At 36.8% G+C, this 24381-nt stretch overlaps 1 protein-coding gene across 1 annotated transcript in view; it reads left to right on the forward strand.

The window, feature by feature from the left end:
- LIPI (lipase I) overlaps positions 1-10446 on the forward strand; it is a 68681-nt gene extending 58235 nt beyond the window's left edge. The window contains exons 9-10 of the mRNA XM_007934914.1: positions 1938-2114; positions 10359-10446. Coding sequence (XP_007933105.1) covers positions 1938-2114; positions 10359-10446 — 265 coding nt within the window. The remainder of the gene's footprint in view (positions 1-1937; positions 2115-10358) is intronic.
- The last annotated feature ends 13935 nt before the right edge of the window (positions 10447-24381 follow it).

Below are 24381 nucleotides of genomic sequence, written 5' to 3' on the forward strand. Positions count from 1 at the left end.
GTAGTGATACTGCCTCGGAAACCCAAGGAGGGGTCGCTATGAGTCAGGTCTGACTCGATGGCACATAACAACAACAACAACAACAAACTGAAATAGACAGTTGTTTTTCTCAGTGAGGTCACAGAATACTGGAGAAGGTAAATGTACACTTACAGCTCTGAGTAATGGGTTTTATAGTAGAAGAACACTTAAAGTACTGTGAGAGCACAGGAGGAGACAAAACAAAGCATTCAAAAGGGAGGTATATACTCAGGGCCAATAGAGAATCTGGAAAACTTCTCTCAGAAACATTGGAGTAGGAAAGTCCTTTAATTCAGGAATAGCACAGTACACAAGCTACACTCCTACAGCAGGTATTACAAAGTTGGTCAGGTGGCGAAGACACCATGAATCTTGATTTACTTTACAAACATATGTTCTCTGTGAAACATCCTGAAACACTGATACATTTTGTTTAAAAATGTGAATTCGCACACTTCTAATGAGTAATATAAAATATGAGAACATAAGCACATGGTAAGTAAACTATCCATATAAGCCTGGTTAATGGCCATTTTTTTAAAAATTAATAACTGCTACTCTTTTTTTCTTGCTTTAGTATTCAAACTATCTTTTAGATGCCAGAGGAGTCAGAAAATTTTAAATAAATATTTCCCTTTTGACAATTGAAAAGTAAAGTTTGCTTACTCTATAAAATGTGTAATGTTATACGGTAAAAAGTGGGACTCACCTATAATTGTACCATCCAGGCATAGCCACACTTACCATTTGGTTTATAATAATTCATACTACTCTCCAGCTCCTCTTCTTTTTCCTCCTCTTTCTTATGAGTGCCCTTGAGCACATACACAGAAGATGGGCTTTGAGGGGCTTGAAAACATTTGTTAGGCCTCACTCCCATGAAAAGCTGTGAGAAATTAAAGAAAAGGGATATCTGGGCCAAATATGGGGTTGCAGGATTGCTGGTATACCACTGGTTGCTCTTCAGGATGGTCTGTGTGTGTGTGTGTGTGTGTGTGTGTGTGTGTTAGTGTATGTATGTATGTGTATGATTGCCATCTTGTTGTGATTCAAAATAGAAACTTTACAACAGATTTCAAATTTAATTTCTTTGTTGCTTTTTTTTTTTCTTTTACCTGTCATTTCTCTAATGTAGGGGAGTACAGTGAGTAGGTAGAAGTGTTGCCTTTGAATCAAATGGGTCCCAGCTGGCCTTACTGACTCCCAGGATCTCAGGGATGGGAAATTAAGCAGAGTGGTGAAAGTGTTCACATGGCTGGGTTTATATTTATGCTCTGCATTCTTTAGTTGTGTACCCTTGGGAAAGGTGCTTGAATGCTCTGATCCTCAGGCTTTTTATTTATAAAGTGGCAGTGCCGATAGTACCTACTAGAAAGAATGGTTGTGATAATTAAAAGAGTTAAAATATGTGAAAATTAATGCTCAGGTATTTACAATGATTAAGTATTACCTTTTATCTTTTCTTTTGAATTATAGGCTTTTATAAGTTATTTATTTAGGTCCCAAATATTTGATAAACTGACACAAATAAAAATAATTATTATTTGAATACCTAATCTACTCAAAGAATTGTGTTAGTTTTTGAGGGATCTTAAAAACAGAAGCATAAAGGGACTTCTATAACCTCAAACAAATGTGTAATTTAGTCATCTACTATGAAAGACAAGATGTCTCAATTTCTTTTCCTTGAAAACAATTCTCAAAATATGTCAACATAGAAATATGTATGTTATTAATATTTTGCTTTACATCACTAAATTATTTCAATAATTCTTTAACAAATATTTTACAGACAGACCTTCTCCCCATATGATTGATTGCACTATTTATTGTGCATTGTAAAAGTTATGTTGTTTTAAAAATTAAAATTGCATTTTCTAATTATTAATATTTTATATATCATGTTTTCTTTTTAGGGAGAGTGAATCATTTTATAAAGTTCAAGAAGTCAATATTCTAGCTCAATTTTATAATGATGTTGTAAATATTTCAAGTATTAGTTTGACATATTTCCAGAGCTCAAATCTGCAATGTCCTACATGTGAATATAGGATTCAGCGTCTCATGTTAAAATCACTTACATATCCACAAAGGTAAGGAAGTGAAATAGTGGTTTTGGGTATTATCTTTTAAACTTGAAAACATGGTTTGCTAAGGAATGATTTAGGTATTCATGTCCTGAAATACTTATTTATTGAACATTTTAGAATATTAATTACATAAATACTTGAATATCAAAAAGTTGCAAAAAATATTCCATGTTCATATATTTATAGATTTTATTTCCCAGCTACATTTCTATAAATCAGCAGACCCTATATAGAGCAGAACAAAACACTGCCTGGTTCTGCGCAATCCTCACAGTCGTTGCTATGTTTGAGTCCATTGTTGTAGCCATCGTGTCAATCCATCTTGTTGAGGGTATGCCTCTTTTTTGCTGATTCTCTTCTTCACCAAATATAATGTCCTTCTGCAGGGACTGATCCCTCCTGATATCATATCCAAAGTACATGCTTCCAAGGAGCATTCTGGCTGTACTTCTTCCAAGGCAAATTTGTTTGTTCTTCTACATTTAATATTTGCTGCCAGCACCATCATTCAAATGCATACATTATTTGTAAGTCTTCATCCATCTTAGACATAGAAGTAATAATTCACCAGAGAATAAAAATAATAAAAACAATAAATGATAAGATTATGCATTTAGGCAAGGTATATATCAACAGAGAAGAGTTGGGAAATTTATTTTATGTATCTAACTCTTGATATGATCATATTTAGTCATTCAAAGCTTAGTAAGGAAGTAAGGAAGATGTCAGCAAATACCTAGTCTGGAAGGAAGAAGTAATTTTATTATCCTGGGCCTTTCACTGAAATACTTAATGAAAATACAAAAATATATGGACATTTTCAGTAGGAAGATTAACAACTTCACTTACCAAACCATCAGTGAAAGAGAGAAAGAAAGAAGGAAAGAGAAGAGAGTCATTTCTAAAAGAACTAAAGATGTAAAGACCTTAAATATCTAACCAATCTCTGTATCTATTACCTTAGAGTTCTAAGCCTCCACTAAACGTAAACACAGAAATTATACCTTTAGCGTCCAAAAGATAGGTTCTAAGGAATTGTTTTATCATCATATTCAACTTTTTTTCCCCATTAATAATATCTCTTTCTGAGCAGAAGGAAAGTGAGGAGGAACAGAAAAATCTGGATGACAGTTTTATACCTCTGCCTTTGACATTTAAATTTTAGGTATTAATTTTGTCAAGGAATAAAATCTTCTCTTATGATATTATAATTGTAAAGATGGGCAGATTATTTTCTCCACAGTGCAAAAGAGGCTGGGCCAGAAACTAGAAATTTAGCTAGAATGTTATTTCATAGATGCTATGAAAACAGTAGGGTGAGAAATGTAGACTCCTCATTCTAGCGTGGTGGGGGGAGGTCTTTTGTAAAAGGTACTGATTGCCTGAATAAGTACTTTGTTGGAAGAGATTGCTTCAGTGAGAAGAAGCCTAGGCTATCACATGAGCAAACTGTGATCAGACCTTACACAATTTTAAATGATTTGTCACAAATCTTTGGACTGTCCTCGTTACAACTTTCAGAAAGTTAGTCTCTTTCATTCTCCAAGTCAGTCAGGTGAAAAAAGGTTTAATTATATGCATACAGTTTATCCATATACCAACTGGCCTACTTATTGACCTACTTACTTACATACATCTTGTTTCTAATAGACCCTATGAAGCGCATATTTCCAGAGGCCACTACAGTAAAGCCATTTTGGGCAGTTGCTTAATATTCTTGGTAGACACATAATGCACATTGCTGGAGAAGTAAATGGGAACAACAATAAAAAATTCTCTCTGCTTAAGGAGAGAAGCATATTATTGAAGACTTTGCCCTCCTAGTCCAACCAGAGTGTTCAATGGTAGCATAGTTAGATAAAATCCAGAACATTCTATAATTCAGTCTTTTTGTTTAAATATGCCAATATATGAATAATAATGGTTTTTCATTGACTTCCTGAAATAAGAATGAAAGCATTTCTGTAAGATAAACCAAAAGGGAAGAACACTGCACAGTGCTGTGCCAACCTAATAATCATTGCTATGCTCAAGCCCATTGTTCAGCCACTGTGTCAATCCAGCTCCTTGAGGGTCTTCCCATTTTTGTTGTAAGTTTGCCTTATAAAAATCCTTAAATTTTATATAATTAAGCATGTAATGTTTGACTATATGACTATAATTAGTTATGTAATATTATCTCCATAACTGAGTATGCACTAAATTGTTACTAATGTTATTGGTATTAAGTGCCATCAAGTCAGTTCTGACTCACTGTGACCCTGTGTACAACAGAACGAAGCACTGCCTGCTCCTGCTCCATTCTCACAGTCATTGCCATGCTTGAGCCCATCATTGCAGTCACTGTGTCAATCCATCTCTTTGGGAGTCTTCTCCTTTTTTGATGACTTTCTACTTTACCAAGCATAATAGCCTTCTCCAGGTATTGGTCCTTTATGATATAATGACCAAAGTACAAGAGATAAAGTCTAGCCATTCTTGCTTCTAAGGAGAATTCTGGCTGTCCTTTCACCAACACAGATTTATCTGTTTTTCTGGCAGTCCGTTCAATATTCTTCATGTACACCACAATTCAGATGCATCAGTTATTGTTTGGTCTTCCATATTCACGTTCCAATTTGGTGTGCACATGAGGCTACTGAAAATATCAGGGCTTGGGTCTGGCACACCTTAGTTGTCAAAGTGATATTTTTGCTCCTTAACACGTTAAAGAGGTCTTTTGCAACAGATTTGCCCAATACAATATGTATGATTTCTTGATTGTTGCTTCCATTGGCATTGATTGTGGATATACCTTAATAAACATGGTATTAAGAAATTAAGAAAAGTTTCTAAAGATCATAATATTCTTGATAGGGAGAAAAATAAATGGAGGAGAAGCTTAATGGCTAGGTTTATACAGGAGAAAAAAAAAGAAGCAATGTATGAGATAAAACTCCTACTGTTACAAGAGACAGATAATCTGACCACAAATTCCTAACAATGAAGAAAACATGTGGGCAGATGTGTTTGCAATCTTATGCAAAGATATGGTTGATGTGTTGGTTAAACAAATTATAAAAATTCTCTGGGAACTGCCAGAAATTCAAGCTAGATTCAGAAGAAAACATGGAATGAGGTATATCATTGCTGACGTCAGATGGATCTTGGCTGAAAGGAAAACATACCAGAAAGATGTTTACATGTGTTTTATTGACTATGCAAAGACATTCGACTGTGTGGATTATAGCAGATTATGGATAACATTGTGATGGATTGGAATTCCAGATTACTTATTTTTCCTTATGAGGAACCTGTACATAGACCAAGCGGTAGTCATTCAAATTGAACTAGGGGAAACTCTATGGTTTAAAATCAGGAAAGGTGTGCATCAGGGTAGTATCCTTTCACCATACTTATTCAATCTGTATGCTGAGCAATTAATCTGAGAAACTGGATTATATGAAGAAGAAAGTAACATCAGAGTTGGAGGGTGACTCATAAACAAGCTGAGATATTCAGATAACACAATCTTTCTTGCAGACAGTGAAGACTCGAACCACTTACTGATGAAGATCAAAGAATACAGCCTTCAGTGTGTATTACACCTCAACATAAAGAAAACTGAAATCTTCACAAGTGGACCAATAAGCAACATTATAATAAATGGAGAAAAGGTTGAAGTTGTCAAGAATTTAATTTTACTTGGATCCACAATGAATGCCCATGAAAGCAGCATTCAAGATATCAAACAACTTATAGCAATGGGCAAATCTACTGTGAAAAACATCTTTAAAAGTGTCAAGAAACAAAGTTGTCAGTTTGAAGACTAAGGTGTTCTTGACCCAAGCCATTGTCTTTTCAGTAGCCTCAAGTACCTGTGAAAACTGGACAATGAATAAGGAATACTGCAGAAGAATTGATGCATTTAAATTATGGTATTGATAGAGAATACTGAATATACCATAGACTTCCAGAAGAATATCTTAGAAGAATTACATCCAGGCTTCTCCTTAGAAGTGAAAATGTCCAGACTTGTCTCTGATACTTACATCATATTATCAGGAGTGACCAGTATCTGGAGAAGAACATCACACTTGGTAAAGTAGAGGGTCAGTGCAAAATGGGAAGACACTCAAAAAGATGGATTGACACAATGATTGAAACATTGGGCTCAAACACAATAATGATTGTGAAGATGGTATAGGACTGGGCAGTGTTTGTTCTGTCATGTAGGGTTGGTATGAGCCAAAATGGCTTAATGGTACCTAACAGTAACAATATCATGGCAGTTGGGAGAGTGGGTAGTTGGGGCCATTGCTTATTTGACACCGAGCTTCTGTTAAGGGTGATGGGAAAATCTGGAAAGGAATAATGGTGATAATCTTGGGCAATTATAGGGCTCACCAAGTTTGTTTCCTTTCTTTCAGTGGTCACTGTCATTCATCACTTGATGTTTATTTACTATCTTGAAGACTATTTTTTTCTCATATATTTTGTACATTTTTTTCAATCTTACTTTTTTTATGGCAGAGTTGAATCTTGTTCTTTGTAAATTTTTCAAAGAACATTACATGCATAGGTGTAACATCAATTGTGCAAATGACCTAGGGAGCTCAAAGTCACTTGTATTTTTCAAATAAGGAAACCAATGTATCTCTTGTAATTTATCATAATAAAAACTAAAAAGTAAACTCACTGCTGTCGTGTCAGACCCGACTCAGAGTGACCCATCCTTGGGTTTCCAAGATGGTATCATTATGGAAGTATATTGCCCAATCTTCCTTCCAAGGAGTGGCTGGTGGGTTTGAATCTCCAGCCTTCTGATTAGCAGTCAAATGCCTTAAGTTCAATTAATTTGAATTTTAAAGATATTTTATCACTGGATTTCTGCTATTTTTAATTGAATTTATACTTTTATCGATGAAGTGTATTCATTTTTGCTATTTTTTTTTTAGTAAGCAGAGCATTAAAACGCAAATTCAGTGTGATTTTTGAGGATAAAAATAGAATAAATTTTAAAATTTTTTTTCTGAAGATAGTTCAACAGATACTACATATTTTCTTCAAAATTATATTGTTTTAAAATTTGATTATTTTTCATGGCTCAGGGATAATGAAGAAGAATAAAAAAACATCACCTTTAGAGTAATGGCAGTGAACTAGAGGGTGTTTCACAAAGCAAAAGAAAAAAGAATAAGTTTTTTTTTTTCATATATATTAATGAAATTTAACATTGGTAGTCTTTGTAAGCCTGCTTAAACTGCTTTTTAATGCTTACATGTTTTGAAAAATATGAAATATTTGAGAAAAAAATGTCTATATTTATGATATTACTGATTGAAAATATTCAATGGTAATGGAGTCCAAGGCTTTTATTCTATTGTAGAAAAGATACAAAACACACCTGCTTGAATAATGTGTTATAAATATGTGCACAGGACAGTCGCTTGAAGGTTGAGGTAACTTATCTACTAAGAAGGCTAGTGACACCCTGAACTATCAATACACTATGACACCTTAAAATTGAAATGAATCTACCTGATCTTCAAAGCACTGAAGACACAATCAGTGAACAAAGATGTCATGTTGTTGTTGTGTTGTTATGTGCCATTGAGTCCAATCCGACTCATAGCAACCCCTCCTTGGGTTTCTGAGGTTGTATCACTACAGAAGTAGATTGTCCACCCTTACTTCTGAGGAGTGGCTGGTGGGCTTGAACCGCTAGACTTCTGGTTAGCAGTCAAGTGCCTTAGGCACTACACTATAGAGGGGTGAATAGAGAATCAAAACAAATATATGTGCCTTTGTTTGGGGAGTGGTACAGCCTTTCCTCCACTCATTCTCAGCATTGGAGAAATGCTGAAGTATGTCTGTTTGTTTTCAATTACATGTAGTTATTCTAAAGATAGGAATACAAATTCTGATCTCTGATAACTTAAAAAAATAATACTTTTGCCAAGTTTTAGAAATTCTTTTAAGATTTAAGCACTACCATTTACATTTACTGGAAAGGATAACATTTACAATTCCTAAACAAAAACAAAACAAAACAAAACAAAACTCACTGCCATGGACCCCTCCTTGAGTTTCTAAGGTGGTATTGCTGCAGAAGTAGATTGTCCAATCTTCCTTCCGAGGAGTGGTTAGTGGTTTTGAACTGCCAGCCCTCTGGTTAGCAGTTAAATAACTTAGGCATTATGCCACCAGAGCTATATATAATTAATTTCAATTTTAATTTTATTTTATAAATTGCATGTACCTATATAAATGTTCACCCCATATGCCTATCTATTGTTTGGCTGGAAGCCACAGGAGTGAGTTCAATTCCAGACCTGAAGGGTAGCTAGGGACCATAGTCTCAGGAGTCTGACCAGGCTCTATCAGACCAGCAAACCTGGTCTTTTTATTATGATTTTGAGTTGTTCCACATTGTTCTCCCACTCTATCCAGAATCTCCTGCACTGATCCCCCTCCAAGTGGTTGACAGTGGCAGCTGGGCATCATCTAGTTCTTCTGGCCTCATAGTCAAATAGGCTGAGGATCGTATGGTCTACTAGTCCCTTGTATTAATTGTTTCCATGCATCTTTGATTTTCCTCATTCCTCTTTGGTGGATGAGGAGAGATCTATTGCTGCATCTAGATGGCCACTGGCAAGCTTTTAAGATCCCGGTACACACTAAAGTAGGTTACAGAACAATATTTTTGTGTAGTATGTTATGCCAATTGAACTTGATGTCCCTTAAAACCATGGTCCCAAGCCCACAGGTCCATCTAATTGCTTCCTCTGGGTAGCTGCCTGTGACCAAGTACCCATTACAACCTTGTCCCTTGTCAGCTTTACTGTACACCTGAATATTCTTATAGCATGTACAAATACACATGTAGAAGCATTGTCTGTTAACCCTATATATACATGGTCATGGGCACACTCCTTCCTGCCTAGACATATCTGATCATTCAATCTGTCCACCCATCTATCCATCTGTAGATCAATGGTTGCCATCACTGATAACACAGCTGTCTTACCTCCCATGTACCTCTCTATGTCTTCATGTCCTCAATGTTCCTAGCTGTATATTATTTTAAATGAAACATTGTATAGTATCCTTTATCAGCTCTTGTGATGAAAAATAAATATGTTCTGTATTTTATTACTTTTAAACACATTAGTACACACAGAAAAATGGCTTATTTAGAAAATTAATGATTTTGGAGTCTAGAAATTCTATTGAATATTTTAAAAATGTGGTCAATTTATTCTTAACTGAGCTGGGAGTCTGGGAGCAATATATTTTTGGACTAGAGCAGTATATATGTCAAAGGGGTGAGCTACTTGCCTCTGTGCAATTGACTTAGTTTTTTTTTTTTTTTTTAATTAAATTACTATTACTGACACAGAAAATGTCCATGTATTACTACCATGTCTCCCTTTTTCACCTTTCCCGTACCTGTCTCTATTTGCCCCATAGGGTTTCCTAGGCTGCAATCTTTATTGGAGCAGATCTCTAGGTCTTTTATTCTGCAGGGCAACTGGTAGGTTTAAAACCTGACCCTTTTGTTAGCAGTCCAGAGTTTAACCACTATGGTACCAAGGCTCATTTCAAGACATTAATAGGAAGATAAATGAATGAATAGTTAAATAAATAACATGCCTAATTTGCCCCAGTGACTTGACTTCTCAGAAATCTTTAATACTAAATAGAAATATCTTCAAGTTATATAGTATTTTAAACCCATTGCCATTGAACTGATTCTACTTCATAGTGACCCTATAGGACAAAATAGGATTGTTAAGTCTATAAATCTTTACAGAAGAAGATTGCCACATCCTTCTCTCTCAGCAGGGCTGGTAGATTTGAACCATCAACATTTCAGTTAGCCAAGTGCTTTAATCACTACATAATTCACCCTAAGTCTTCTGTGATAGCTATCGAGATAGAAGCAGTGATTGGTTAGTAAGAGCTGAGTTCAGGTTTCAGCTTTTTCAGTATTAAACTGTATCTCTTCTATGATCTAAGTATTCCATAGAAGCAGCAAGGGGAGAAATTGAAACAGCATTTTTTGTTCTTCAAGAGCACCGAGTCTACATCATTACTGCACTGAAAAATAAATGGAATTGAAATGATACCATAAGTTTGTTCCAGCTCCCTGCATTTGGAGAACAAGCAAGTCACGAACAGCATATTTTATTATTTATATGAGAAGGAAATACATTTTGCTATTTTATTAATAGTTATTTTCCTCTCTCTTTTCCTTTTCTACAGACCACCAGTTTGCAGATATAATTTTGTACTTAAAGAAAGAGAGGAAGTATTTCTCAATTCAAGCACATGCACATTAAAGGAAATATAACTAAAATACTTTGTCAAATGTGACAACTAGATTTATTTGTTAAATAAAGAATTTGTAAAGAGAACAATGCATCAATTCTTTCTTTTAGAATGCATCATTCACTCTGGGATTTAGATGTTTCTGCTTCTTGAACATATTTTTAAGGATATAGAAAACAAAATGTACAAGGTAAGCATTCATAATATACTCTAAAAGCTGTTACTATATTAAAAAAAAATTCTTTTTTTTTACTTGAAAATTTGTTATTTGAGGAAGTCACTTGGATTAATGTAAACTTCATAAGCATAAATACCAAAATCAGTTGCCCTTTATATACCTTCTGTTTAAGTATTTACTTGGCATTTTTATAAGTGCTTGGTGAATAAATGCTTTGTTTCTGAGGAGTATGGTAACCTGAGTATGTGATATTTAAGGTCAAATCCTGGCCCCACACTTACTAATAGTGTGATCTTGAGTAAACTAAGTTTCTTCACCATGACTCAGTTACTGAAAGAGATTTTGTTGAGATTGAATTCAATAAAGCATTTTGAATACTGTCTAGGCCAAGTGACAATAAAAATAATGATAGCTAACATCCTATGAGGACAACACAGGACCAGAAAATGTTTCATTTTGTTATATATGGGGACACTGTGATTTGGAGCCAACTCAACAGCAAGTAATAACATTTACATACATCATTATATTGCTGGCACACCTAAAATACTTTAAGCATATTAACTCACTTAATCCTTACAAAAAGTTTATGAGGCTGATGTTGGTGTCTATGGTGAAAACATAGCTATCTAAAGGCCTTTAGATGTGTGTTACAGGGGTTGTCAATCACAGAAAGACAAACGTTTTATTATTTCATTATTATAAAAAGTCAAGAAAAGGTTCATATATGGAAAGAAACTTTCTTTGTTGGTTCGAAGGGGTGGGAGGGGAGGAGAGGAAAGAGTGCAAAACAGTGCAAAACTAAATTAATTTAAAAATCTATGGCTTCAAAATACAGATAGTATTTTCATTCATCTTATAATTTTTTTTTTTTTTTTTCCTGTGAGCATGTGATAGTTGAAAGGAGAAGAAAATCTGGGCTGTTAACATCTGGTTATACATATGGTGGTGATGAATGGAGTTTGGATTTCAATATCATGGCTTAAGTTTATGGAATGCTAGGCTCTTAGATAGGGATAGAATTCTACCTCAGAAGGACATATAAGAATGTATGTGCAGGTAGGCTAGCAGTCATGATAAAAAAAAGTGCTTTTAATGGAACATAACATTGCAGAAAGTGTTTGAAGCTTCAAAGCAACAGACCATCCATCCTGATTCAGCAAGACTCCAATAGTCTTCCAGATTTCCTTGTTTGACACCTCCAGCACCTTCCAGTTTATAGCTCAGACTTGCCCTTTCACTTTGCTTCTCACTCAGGCCCTTTCTTAGCCCCTTTTTTTTTTTTTTTTTGCTATTTGTCCCAAACCTCACTCACACCTTTACTTTTGCCTCCTCGTCTGTGTCCCCAGGAGACTATTCCAGATCTTCATTATAGCATCTTTGCTTACCTGTCTGCCTCCATCATTAGAATATGAGATCTATAAATTTTATATTAGACATCTTTGTATTCTCAGGGTCTAGCAAAATACCTAGCCTAGTTAAAAAAAAAATCCATAAATAACTGTTGAATGATTAATGAAAAATTAACTAAATGAAACAGTAAGTTTTATTTTTAATTTAGTGTAGGGGAAAGTGGGCAGAGACAAGTGGTTCCAGGCTATTTGGAAGAACAAAATATTACAAGTGGTTCTAGTTAGAGATCAGAGAGTTCTCAGAGTACAGCAAATCTAACACTAGGTCTTTTTTTTTTTTTTTTTAATGCAGTAAAACCAGATTTTAGTTAAGACAAATGCAATATTTAGTGATAATTTACATTTAGAAATGAAATTTTGAGGGAAATATCTTCCATATATATTGGTAAAGGATTAAATCACTCATGAACATTTTAAACATACAGAAAAAATATACATTATAGGTATTTTCTTAATACATCTTTAGCAAGAGATCATTTTATAGTAAATAAAGTCTGCTACAGACAGACCTGAAATCACTGGACCTTTTCCAGTTGAACCTGGCATAGTAACTTTTCAGAGGTTTTATCACTCATTAATACTTTCTAGTATTGTGTTTCTTGGCAAGAATTGGGAGAACTGTTTAATTGGGAAAATGTCCATCAAATAAGTTTTCTAGTTGAAAGTTGCCAAAGTGAATGAAAAATGAAGAACCAGAAAGTAGTTTAACTCTTAGGAGAACACTCTTTGAGTGGGGAAGATAGAACAGAGGGGCAGACAGAAAGCTAGAATTTATTAGGAATATATTTTATTTTAATCACTAAGTAAATGTATTCTCAGAACCATGTAACACACAGGACACTGTCCCCAGAAATTTTTATACTGAAAATCAAAATTCAGTTTCTGTTAAATAGTTACCAAACATAGGATTAAGTCATTTTGACCTCATTTACCTATACCCTATCCACCTCCCCAATCCACTTGATTAAAAAACAACAACAACAACAACAAAAACACTTGATAAATGTTTGTAGATTTGAATATAGGCACTGTTTTTAATATGAAGTTAAGAGTAGAAAAAGTATTTGGAAAACATATCTGGGTTAAGATGGTGCTAACCAACAGAGATGATACACCCTTACCTTCCTTCCCATTGAATAAATTGATAAAATACATAGATATAAGCTAGGTTTCAAAATTTGGAGAAATTAATGACAATCTTTTAAACCCTAGGAGGGAATTTTGATAACCAAATACAAATGGGACATTGAGGCATATTGTAGGACCAGGAATGGGAAGGAGGGGTTTTACTTTCTCCACTGCCATTCTATTTCACTTGTCAACCAGAGGTGGATGGTTATATACCTACATAGAAGTAATTGCTTTCTGAAACCAATACAATTTCTACTCTTTACTACATCATTAATTTACTTTCCAGTCATCATGGAACCACAAATCCAGGAAATAACACTATTGGAAGCAAATCTAGGCAGATAAAATGGCTTGTTTCCTGTAATAGACTGTTTGAGTAATGGTCCCCAATTTGTTGAAACCTCCCTGTAACCATTCCCTTAAGTAATTCCCTCAAACCCTAATTCTGGGCTTGAACATGTCTTCTTTTGGCCAAAAGGACAACAGCAAATATGATTCAAACTGTGACCCAAAGAGTACTTGTTGCCATTGAATCCCAGAAACATCATGTTTAAAAGCCCAAGAGAGTCAGCAAAAAGGATTAAAATCTAAGTGGAGAATAATTGAGGCACTCATGTCAATAGCTACCAACTATCAGATTGACCACAGACACAGACACAGAGATGTTGTTGTTATGTGCCTTCGAGTCGGCCCCGACTCATAGCGACCCCTCCTTGGGTTTCCGAGGCAGTATCACTACGGAAGTAGGATTGCCCAACCTTCCTTCTGAGGAGTGCCTGATGGGTTTGAACCGCCAGCCATTTGGTTAGCAGGCAAGTGTCTTAGCCACTATGCTACCAGAGCAGACACAGAGTTAGGAGGAGTTAAACACTGACAGTGACCAAGATGAACCATTGACTCTGACAGTTGGCAATGACTTGAGTGAAGAAATAGTTAACACACAAACTAGAGTAAACTCATATGAGCATATTCTGAAACCAAAACAAATAGATAAAAAGGGAGAACAATATAATAAAGACACAGAAGGATAAGTTTTCATGAAGGAAGTAGAAAAAAACTTCTCATGTTTATTATGATAAGCCAATGATATTTTGGAAAAACATCTGCATTGGGCTCACAAAAGTTAAGGACAAAAAAAGCAGTGAAAAAGGGATGAAAAGAATGTAAATCAAACCACCATCATAAAAATGGAAAGTAGCTGATATGAGAAGAGAGATGATAAAGGATTGGAAGAATTAAAAAAATACATTGAGGAAAACTTGATATCACATTTTAAATAGAAACAATAAACTTGAATCAATACTACTAAATGAACACATACATGATATGTTCAACAAATCTGAGACATGATTCTAAAATAGGAAGGAACGGTTAAATGATAAACTGTTGAGACAATACATAAGTAGGAAAGACAAAGATGAAAATTCCAACTTAATGATAATTCATGCTCTTGAAACTGTCCAGGAAAGTAAATTAGAAAAAAAATAAGTTTGTGGTGTAGTAAATTACTTAGTGTGGTTTTTCTACCCATAAGTCTTTGTAAACTCCAAGGTGGGATTTTCTATAAGCAACTGAGGAGCTCCTGATTGCTGAAGTTGTCCACCTGGAGTATTTCTGTTGGGAGTGGCACAAAACAATGTTCTGGGAGGTGCCCACTCTCTCTCAGGTGCTTAGAGTTCTGATGCTATGATTGGCTAGTTTGACCACCCTTTTGGGCTCAAAAAGAGGCCTCCTAGAGGCAGAACTCTCTCTGACTGCTGGTTGAGGAAGACGTGCTGCCGAAAGAGACACGCACCCCTGAAAGAGACATGCGCCCCTGAAAGAGACACGTGCTGCTGGGAAAGAGATGCAAGAGACATACATTGATGAGTGAGACACCGAGGGACCAGCACTGCTGGGAAAGAGACTGTGAGAGACTGTTGGCTGAGGGACGGTGGGCTGGGAGAGAGGCTGAGCATTTTTCCTGAACTCGAATTGTAGCCTATGGTGCTTCCCTACTAAACCCCATAATCTGTGAGCTCTGTGTGGCCACTGCAGTGAATTCTTGAACCCAGGAGAGAGGTGGTGGGTGCTTTGGGAGGAATGGTTGGAAAATGGGCTGGAGGGAGGCAGCATGTCTGGCCTCTCAGGAATAGGCCTTGGGCTATTGATGGTAATGCTGTCTTCCTCTTGTGGGATTAGAAGAGATCAGAACATGTGGCCTCCTCGCCGTTTTTTGCAAAGTTTAAAAAATAATTTTAAAAATAACTGAAATAAAGAGTGGATTGAAAGGGAAATTGAGCAACCTAGTTAAATTAATGAAACTGGATCAGTTAGATGTATCCTTGGGAATTTTATATATTAAGGATGATGAAAATAACACTACAACCAGAAAACTAATTATAATGACTAAAAAAAGTCATTGTGGCCAGAATCTTCTCTGGATATCATTAATATCCAAAAGGAAATAGAAACAATAAAATTTGGAGGAATGAAAATTACAGAAAATTTGGTACATAAGAGTAAAATATGAAGGTCAAATTGGGGCAATTCTACTTTGCCTTATGGGGTCTCCATGAGTCAGAATCATGCCAACAACAACACAGGATATAATATCCAATATATGTAATTCATTGGTCATTTTATTATATGTCAAAATGTATTTGATAAAATTTGAAACTCATCTTTAATAATAGAAGGTCAGGAAACAGTAGCTCTTAGTAAACATGGAATCTTTCTCAGATGATAAAAGAATATCTATCTTAAAATAAGGGAACTTTGGTGTGCAGTGGTTAAAGAACTCAGCTACTAACCAAAAAGTCCATGGTTTGAACCCACTAAACACTCTGTGGGACAAAGATGGGTGAATCTTCTTCCATAAAAATCTACAGCCTAGGAAACCCTATGGGGCTGTTCTATTCTGTCTTATTGGGCACTTGACTGCTAACCAGAAGGCTGGTGGTTCAAACCCACCAGCCACTCCTTGGAAGGAAGATGGGGCAATCTACTTCCATAGTGAATTGCCTTGGAAACCCAAGGAGGGGTCGCTATGAGTTGGGTCCTACTTGACGGCACATAACAACAACAACAACAACATGAGTTGATCTTGACTCAATGCGAATGGATTTGATTTTTTGGTATCTTAAACCAACAGCCTCATCTTAACAGTTAAAAAGCTAAGTTACCTTTATTGCAATCAGATCAAAATAAGGAAGTCCATTTTCATTGTTGTTGCTTTTTTATCCTGTAAAATTTTGCTTAAAAACAAATAAAATGTCAAATAGATATTCATACACACACACACACACACACACACACAACTATTATCTGAAAACAATGATAACTTTGAGGTGGATAGGGAAGGCTTAACTGGTAATAGAGATGATTCAGTTGGGTTCTTGATAGATGATTAGAGAAACACACATCCAAAAGGAGGGTGCTAAAAGAAAGGGAGGGGTAAACTTCTGACCTGCTCTAACTCCATAAGAAGAAGACAGAATCACCATCAGCAGCCCAATACCTGCTCCTATGAGGCCAGACATGCTGCCACCCTCCTGCCCTCTTACTAACTATGACACCAACCATTTCTCCTGTGGCAGCCACTCTCTGCTGGGTTCGATAATTTGCTGCAGTGGCCACAGAGAACTCACAGATTATGGGGTTTATCAGGTAAGCGACAGGCTACAATTCAAGTTCAGAAACACACTCAGTCCTTCTCTGCAGGCCATCTCTCTCATGTCTCTCAGCAACACATTTCTCTCATATCTCTTTCAGTAGCCTGTCTCTCTCAGCCAGCAGTTAGAGAGACTCTTTCTTTCTCTAGGAGGGCTCCTTTTGAGCCTGGCAGAGTGGCTAAAAACAACTCATATCAACATCAGAATTCTACAAACCTGAGAGAGAGTGAACTTCCCAGATCGCTTTGTGCTGCTCCAACAGAAATATGCCAAGTGGATGACTTTAACAATCAGCTACTCAGTTGCTCACAGCAAAGTGGGAGTTACAAATACTATGGCTAACAAAGCTACACCAAGTAATTTACTATAAGGCAAGGGATATAAAACAGAAGGCAGTTTGGTACAGTTGTAAAGTATGAGGCAGGGAGAATAAATGTGATACAAGTGGGCCAGTTATAAAAAGTTTTGCATTTTATAGTAAAATAATTCTGTTCAGGAACTATTTAAGATTCATGGGTAAGGAAAGGTTATAAGCATATTTATGTAGTTAAAAAAAAATATATTTCTCTCATCTATATTACTGAAGAGGAGGTTATCATCCCTCTTTTGGAGTCCTTGACATACCAAGGTTGGATATTAAATTTGTTGGTAAGCAAGGAAAACAAAAGATGGATGTTTTGGAATCTTGCTATAACAGCCTGGTAAGAGAATGAGGAGAGTTCATAATACTGTGTAGATATAGCTATCTTTGACAGAACATTTTTCTTCATCCTCTTCTCTAGATCATGTTAAAAAAGAATCTAAAATTTCCTTTTCTAACATCAAAGGGACAACTTAGAGGAAATCATCTAAGTGAGTTTAAGTGGAGTGAGGAACAATGCAAGAGAAACAATAAACCACTACTTTTTACCATCCCTTTAACTTTTGTGGGGGCTTTATTTAAACAAAACATAGACTTTCTTTTTGCTAATCGAAGGGCATGAGGAACATGGCAGGCTGAGTTGACCCACATAGAAAAGATAAAATCTGGAGGGCACCTGCTATCTGAATGGCCAGTGGTAGAGTGTAATATTCTATTTCAGGCTTGGCAAGCATAATCCAGTGCTTCGAACCAGGTCATTCCGTTTCAAACCCCTGCTAAGAATTTGCATTTCTACCCCAGATATACTGAATCAGAATCTACATTTTAACAAGATATACTCATAAAAATCACCTGGAGATTTATAATCCCCTGGGAATCTTGTTAAAATGTAGATTCTGATTCAACATATCTGAGGCAGAAATGCAAATTCTTAGTAGGAGGTTGAACCATAATGAACTGATCCAAGGCCCTGAACATATCCTAAATGAATTAGATCCATGCTTTTCAGGTTTAAATTTCATTATACTTCTGTACTTTTTACCTTTAAAGCCAGAGTTCTTATTTATTTGTTTAGTATTTTTAGAAATTTAAAGATCTTGATAAAACAAAACACTTTGCTGTCCAGTTGATTCTGACTCATGGTGGCCTCTTTTGTTCCAAAGTAGAATTGGGCAGCACATGGTTTTCTTTACAGAAGCAGATTGCCAGGCTGCTTCCCAGTGCTGCAGGGTGGCTTTGAACATCAACTTTTTGATGAGCAGCTGAGCACAAATTGCACTACATGGCAATGTAGACACCACAGCATTTAAGATCCCTAATCAGAGACCATGAAGGAGCTCTCGTTGTGTAGTGAGTAAGGCATTTGGCTGCTAACCGGAAGGTTGGTGGTTCAGGCCTACCAGCTGCTCTCCAGGAGAAAGATGAGACAATCTATTTTCATAAATATTTACAGCCTTGGAAACCCAAAGTGTGTTGCTATGAATTGGAATCAACTCATAGCCGTGGGTTTGGTCTTGATTTTGATCAGAGACCATGAAAAAAAGCCTTAAGTGTGATGTTTATTTTCTCTCTTTTCCTAGGAGAAATTGATGGCACATCACTATTTATAACTACTTATTTGCATACTGAGGAGCTCTGGTAGCATAGTGCCTAAGGCACTTGACTGCTAACCAGAAGGCTGGTGGTTCAAACCCACCAGCCACTCCTCAGAAGGAAGGTTAGGCAATCTACTTCTGTAGTGATACTGCCTCGGAAACCCAAGGAGGGGTTACTATGAGTTGAGTCCGACTCGACAGTACATAACAACAACAACATTTACATCCTGGAGTAAGCCAAGGATTAAAGATCTTTCTGTTTTTCCTATTGAGAAGGTTCAGGTTTTCATGTGAGCAAAACTGAATACATAAATTGAAAATATAAATTATGCTATGATTAAAATAGTCAAGTATCTACTTATAGTATTTATTATTTACACACACACATTGCAAATTATATATTATACAAAATAATGTACTGATTTTTAAATGTTAATTTTTCACAAAACAATATGCAAACTCTTTACATGCATTTTTACTTTTTATTATGATTTTGGTGAAAGTTTACAAAGCAAATTGTTTTCCATTCAACAGTTCATACCCATTTTTTTTGTGTGTTATTAATTGCAATCCCCACAATGTGACAGCACTCATCCTACTTCCACCCTATGGTTACCATTTCCCAGTATTCTTCTTTTCTGTCTATTCCTACCTTCTGAGCTTTAACCCTGGGCAAATGCTGCCTTTTGATGTCTTGTGGCAGATTTTGCTAAGGAGTGTATACCTCCCTGGTGTTATTTTTCCCCTCATGTTGTTGTTCTTATGTTGTTAGGTGCCATCAGATCAACTCTGACTCATAGTGACACTATATACAACAGAATGAAACACTACCCAGTCCTGCATCATCCTCACAATCCTTGCTATGACTGAGCCCATCATTGTGGCCACTGTGTCACTCTATCTTCACTGACCTACTTTGTCAAGCATATCTTTCCCTAGGGATTGGTCCCTTCTGACAACACGAACAAAGTAGGTAAGATGAAGTCTGGTCATTTGTTCATTCTTCCGGAAGTCCATGATATTTTCAGTATTCTTTGCCAACAGCACAATTCAAAGGCATCAATTCTTCTTCAGTCTTCCTTATTCATTGTCCAGCTTTCACATGTATATAAGGCAATTATAAACAACATGGCTTGGGTCAGGTGTATCTTAGTCTTCAAAGTGACATCATTGTTTCTTAACATTTTAAAGAGGTCTTTTGCAGCAGATTTTCCAAGTGCAATAGGAGGACAAATAGGTCTGTCTATTGTTTGGCCTAAAGTTGAGCCATGGGAAAGAGTTCAGTTGCAGGCCTAAAGTATGACTAAGGGCCATAGTCTTGGGGTTCCACCAGTCTCTCTATTAGAGGAGTAAGCCTGGTCTATTTTGTTGTTGTTGTTGTTGTTATTGTTCCATATTTTTCTCCCACTCTATTTAGGATCTCCTAATGTGATCATTTTCAGAGAAGTTGGCAGTGGTAGCTACTTCTTCTGGTCTCAGGGTCATAGAGGCTGAGGCTCCAAAGGCATCTTTGATTTTCTTTACTCTTCTTTGCTCTGAGTTGGGAGACACCAATAGTGGCACCTTAGATAACCACTCACAAGCTTTTAAGATCCCAGTTGCTACTCACGCAAGTAGGATGTAGAACATTGTTTTTGTGTACTGTATTATGCAAATTGAGCTTGATGTCCCCCACAACTGTGGTGCTGCAGGCACCTGCAGGCTCAGCGACTCCCTCCCTCAAGGTGTTTGATTATGGCTAAGTTTTTATAACTTTGCCCCTTGTTAGCTGTGCTATATATGTGCGGTGAATTGCTTGATGTGGCCCTTTTAGTCATTGTCCTCCATTCTGTGATGTATTGTACATCCTATTATCCATGCCTGTTTGGGGTGGTGTGGTAGTTAAAGTCAGGTATCAACTTGGCTGGGCAGCTGATAGTAGTCTTCCCTATAATGACTGGCAATTGACTCTGTGATGGGATTTGCCTTGAGCTGCAGATTGTTAAAGCCATCCACTTAGGTTATTGCTGTTGGGGCAACATAGGTGGAATGTATCTTGAGTCCTGCCTTGCTGGAGGGTATAATTCATATCACCACCCTTAGTTTCCTTGAAAGTATACCTATGAATCTCCTGGGAAGATTCATTCTCCTCTTGCTCCGATTTTGTGTCTTGGCTCATCCTTACCTCACCCCTGGATTTGGGACAGCAGCCATCATCTGATCTGCTGATCAAGATTCATCAAACCTTGAGAATTGGGAGCATCCTCCATACCTACTCAGGGACCTGGGACTTGCCAGCCTGCCAGCCTCCACCACCAGTACATGAGACAATCCCTTGGGTGTCTGTGAGTTCTGTGAGGCATTATAGTGAAGTACAGAACCCTAAGATGGGGGAAATTACTGGGAGGAGGAGGAAGACGAGGAGGAGGAGTTAATGTGTGAAATGATGGAGTGATACAGTAGTTTGGACATTGGGGACATCTTTAAACTCTGCCTCATGAGGACCGACCTTGTGCTGATCTTTCTGAGAGAAATTGTTCAAGCAATATGTGAATATTTTCTTTACACAAACAAATACATATTTAGAAATATCATCTGGCAAACCTGTACATGGTCATGGGTATAGTCTGATATTTCTACCCTTACCTGATCATCTTGCCTGTCTACCCAAGTGTCTTCTCATAGATTTTTTATAATAATGCAGAATTTTGTATGTAATTGTCTTTACTTTTGTTCTCTGTAATCCTTATGCACCTCTCCATGTCTTCCTTTTCCTTAGTAACAGTGTTGGTCGCTTAATATACAAGAAAGGCAATTTTGTATATTGCCTTTTCCTTCATCCAAATCAGAAGAAAGATTGGGCAATCTACTTTCGGAAAGACACCACCTCAGAAACCCAAGGAGGGGTCGCTATGAGTTGATCTGACTCGATGGCAGTGAGTCGAGTTTTGTAGAGTTATCTAACAGGGTTTTCTAGACTATAATCTTCAAAACTGTCTAAATTGTTTGAGAAACAGAACTTTTTGAATTCAAATATGTTATCACAAGAATTTTCTTATTGCTTGTTTAAGGATTTTCTTTTTAGCTATGTATTTTCAAAGAAGTACTTCTCAACATCAAGCAAAACTCAAATGCAGAGTTCCCTGCCCTGGAACCAAAGCTATTTTCAAATTCTTGTGCATCCTTCTAGAGTTAACCTATTTATTTTAAGTAATCATTAAAAGTGATGTTTAACCCACACTTGCAATTTTGGTGTCACACCATCAGGAGTAATTACTAAGTCTGAGTTAAGTTTATTTTGCTATGTTGGACTTGCTTCTAACAATCTATATAAATGTCATGAGCATGTCTAACGTTTTCCCAAACATAAGTTAGGTTACGTTTGGGAAAAGGCAGTTTCTTTGAACATCATTTTGTTGTTCAAAATAATAATTGTTCATTACCTTTGATTCAGCTCTGACTCATAGCTAACTCATCAACAACAGAATAAAAATTGCCTGCTATTGTGCCATCTTCTTGATCATTGGTATGCTTGAGTCCATTGTTGTAGCTACTTTGTAATTTGAGTGCCTCCCAACCTAGGGGCTCATCTTCCAGCACTATAATGGGCAACGTTCTATTATGATTCATAGGGTTTTTCATTGGCTGATTTTCAGAAGCACATCACCAGGCTTTTCTTTGTAGTCTGCCTTAGTCTGGAAGCACTGCTGAAACCATCCACCACTAGTGATCCTTCTAGTATTTGAAATGCCAGCTTCCAGAATCACAACAACACACTATACTACAATAAATTGACAGAAGGATGGTGGAAAGTAATCATAAATCATCCTAAATATGAGAGATTTATGAAAATGCAAATGTAGAGAGAACATTTTTTTGTTGTTGTTGTTTTCTTTCTGAGGGATATTTCTGGAGCAAAATAACATGGCTTCTTTATTCACAAGTATTCTTTATTCATTACACCTGTTCCTTACTTGGGAGCTCTGGTGGCTTAGTGCCTAAGGCATTTAAATGCTAAACAGAAGGCTGGCAGTTCAAACTCACCAGCCACTCCTCAGAAGGAAGGGTGGACAATCTACTTCTGTAGAGATACCACCTCAGAAAACCAAGGAGGGATTGCTATGAGTTGGGATTGACTAGATGGCAGTGAGTAAGTGAGACTTATCAATTATTTTGTTATCTAAAATCTCACATTTATGAAATCTGCTATCCTAGTATTTTGCTCATTAATGATGCAATCATCCTCCATTTTGTGATCTGATGCATCATCCTCCATTTTCATTTAACACCAATTATTACATAATGACCTGGTGTTTGGAACCTCATCATGTCAGTGAGGAGTGAGTATATTTTCTTTCCTAATTGTCTAGCCAACCCACTATCATTCTTCCAATTACAAACGGCTTTCAGATCCAAGTCTATCTACATACCTGTTTTCAACAATTTCATTGTCTTAGTCTAAGAATGCATCAGCTTCAATTCAAGAGGTTGTGATTTATATAAGTGCACATAAGCATTGCATAAAGTTTCCTTGGAAATCATGTGTGCATCTCTGCTCATAAGCTCAAATGAGCATGCTTAGTCAATTTTCTTCATATCCTTTAATGTCTATTTTAAGCCACCATCCCACTGCTCTGACAGGGAAGTTAGCTACGGGTCTTTATGAGGTGTTATCCTCCAGGTTGTGCTGTAGTTACAGGGAAGCCATGGGTCAGATTTCCCAAGTAATAGACTCTGAGGTGAAAATTGATATGGAAGAAGTTTATTGGGGTACTCTCTTGGGATCAACACCTGTGGAGAAGTGAAGAAACCAGGAATGTGCAGAGGGAGAAGTTGAAGTGCATTAGTAGTAGTAGTACACTGCTGTAGAATCAGATCCGACTCATAGCGACACCTCCTTGAGTTTCAGAGGTGGTATCACTATGGAAGCAGATTGCCCAACCTTCCCCAACCTTCCTTCCGGGAAGTGGCTGGTGGGTTTGAAGTGCCAGCCTTCTGGTTAGCAGTCAAATACCTTAGGCACTATGCCACCAGAGCTCCCTGAAGTGCATTACAGTTGCAAAAACATGGTCTTAGCTACCCCTTTGGGGATCACTATGAGTCTACAGACTTCTTTAATTGCAGCTAGGGTGCCAAGGCTTTTACCCCACATTTTGACAAGTCTTTGATATGGGTTGTCGCTGGAAGGGGTTGTGAACTTGGATTCAGTTGCCATTGAGTCATGCTCCACAATGTCTGACTTTTTGAAGGTAGATCACCAGACTTTTCTTTCTAGGCACACTTGAATGGACTAAAAGCTCTCTGTTAGCCACCTAGAATGTTAACCATTTGCATAACTAAAATCCACTGCCTTCGAGTTGATTCCAACTCATAACAACACCCATTGGGTTTCCAAAGCAGTAAATCTTTACTAAAGTAGATTCCTCATCTTCCTTCTGCATAGCAGCTGGTAGGTTTGAACTGCCAACCGTCTGGTTAGCAGTTAAATGCCGTAGGCACTGTGCCACCAGAGATTTTTTTTTTTTTTTTTAATTGTGATTTGGGTGAAGATTTACAGAGCAAATTCACTCTCCATACAGCAGTTCACATACACTTTGTCTCATGTCATTGACCACAGTTTACCACAATGCAACAGCTCCCCTCCCACT

The sequence above is a fragment of the Orycteropus afer genome, unplaced genomic scaffold (genome assembly GCF_000298275.1).
Source record: "Orycteropus afer afer isolate SDZICR_OR568_19922 unplaced genomic scaffold, OryAfe1.0 scaffold00022, whole genome shotgun sequence".
Classification (NCBI taxonomy): Eukaryota; Metazoa; Chordata; class Mammalia; order Tubulidentata; family Orycteropodidae; genus Orycteropus; species Orycteropus afer.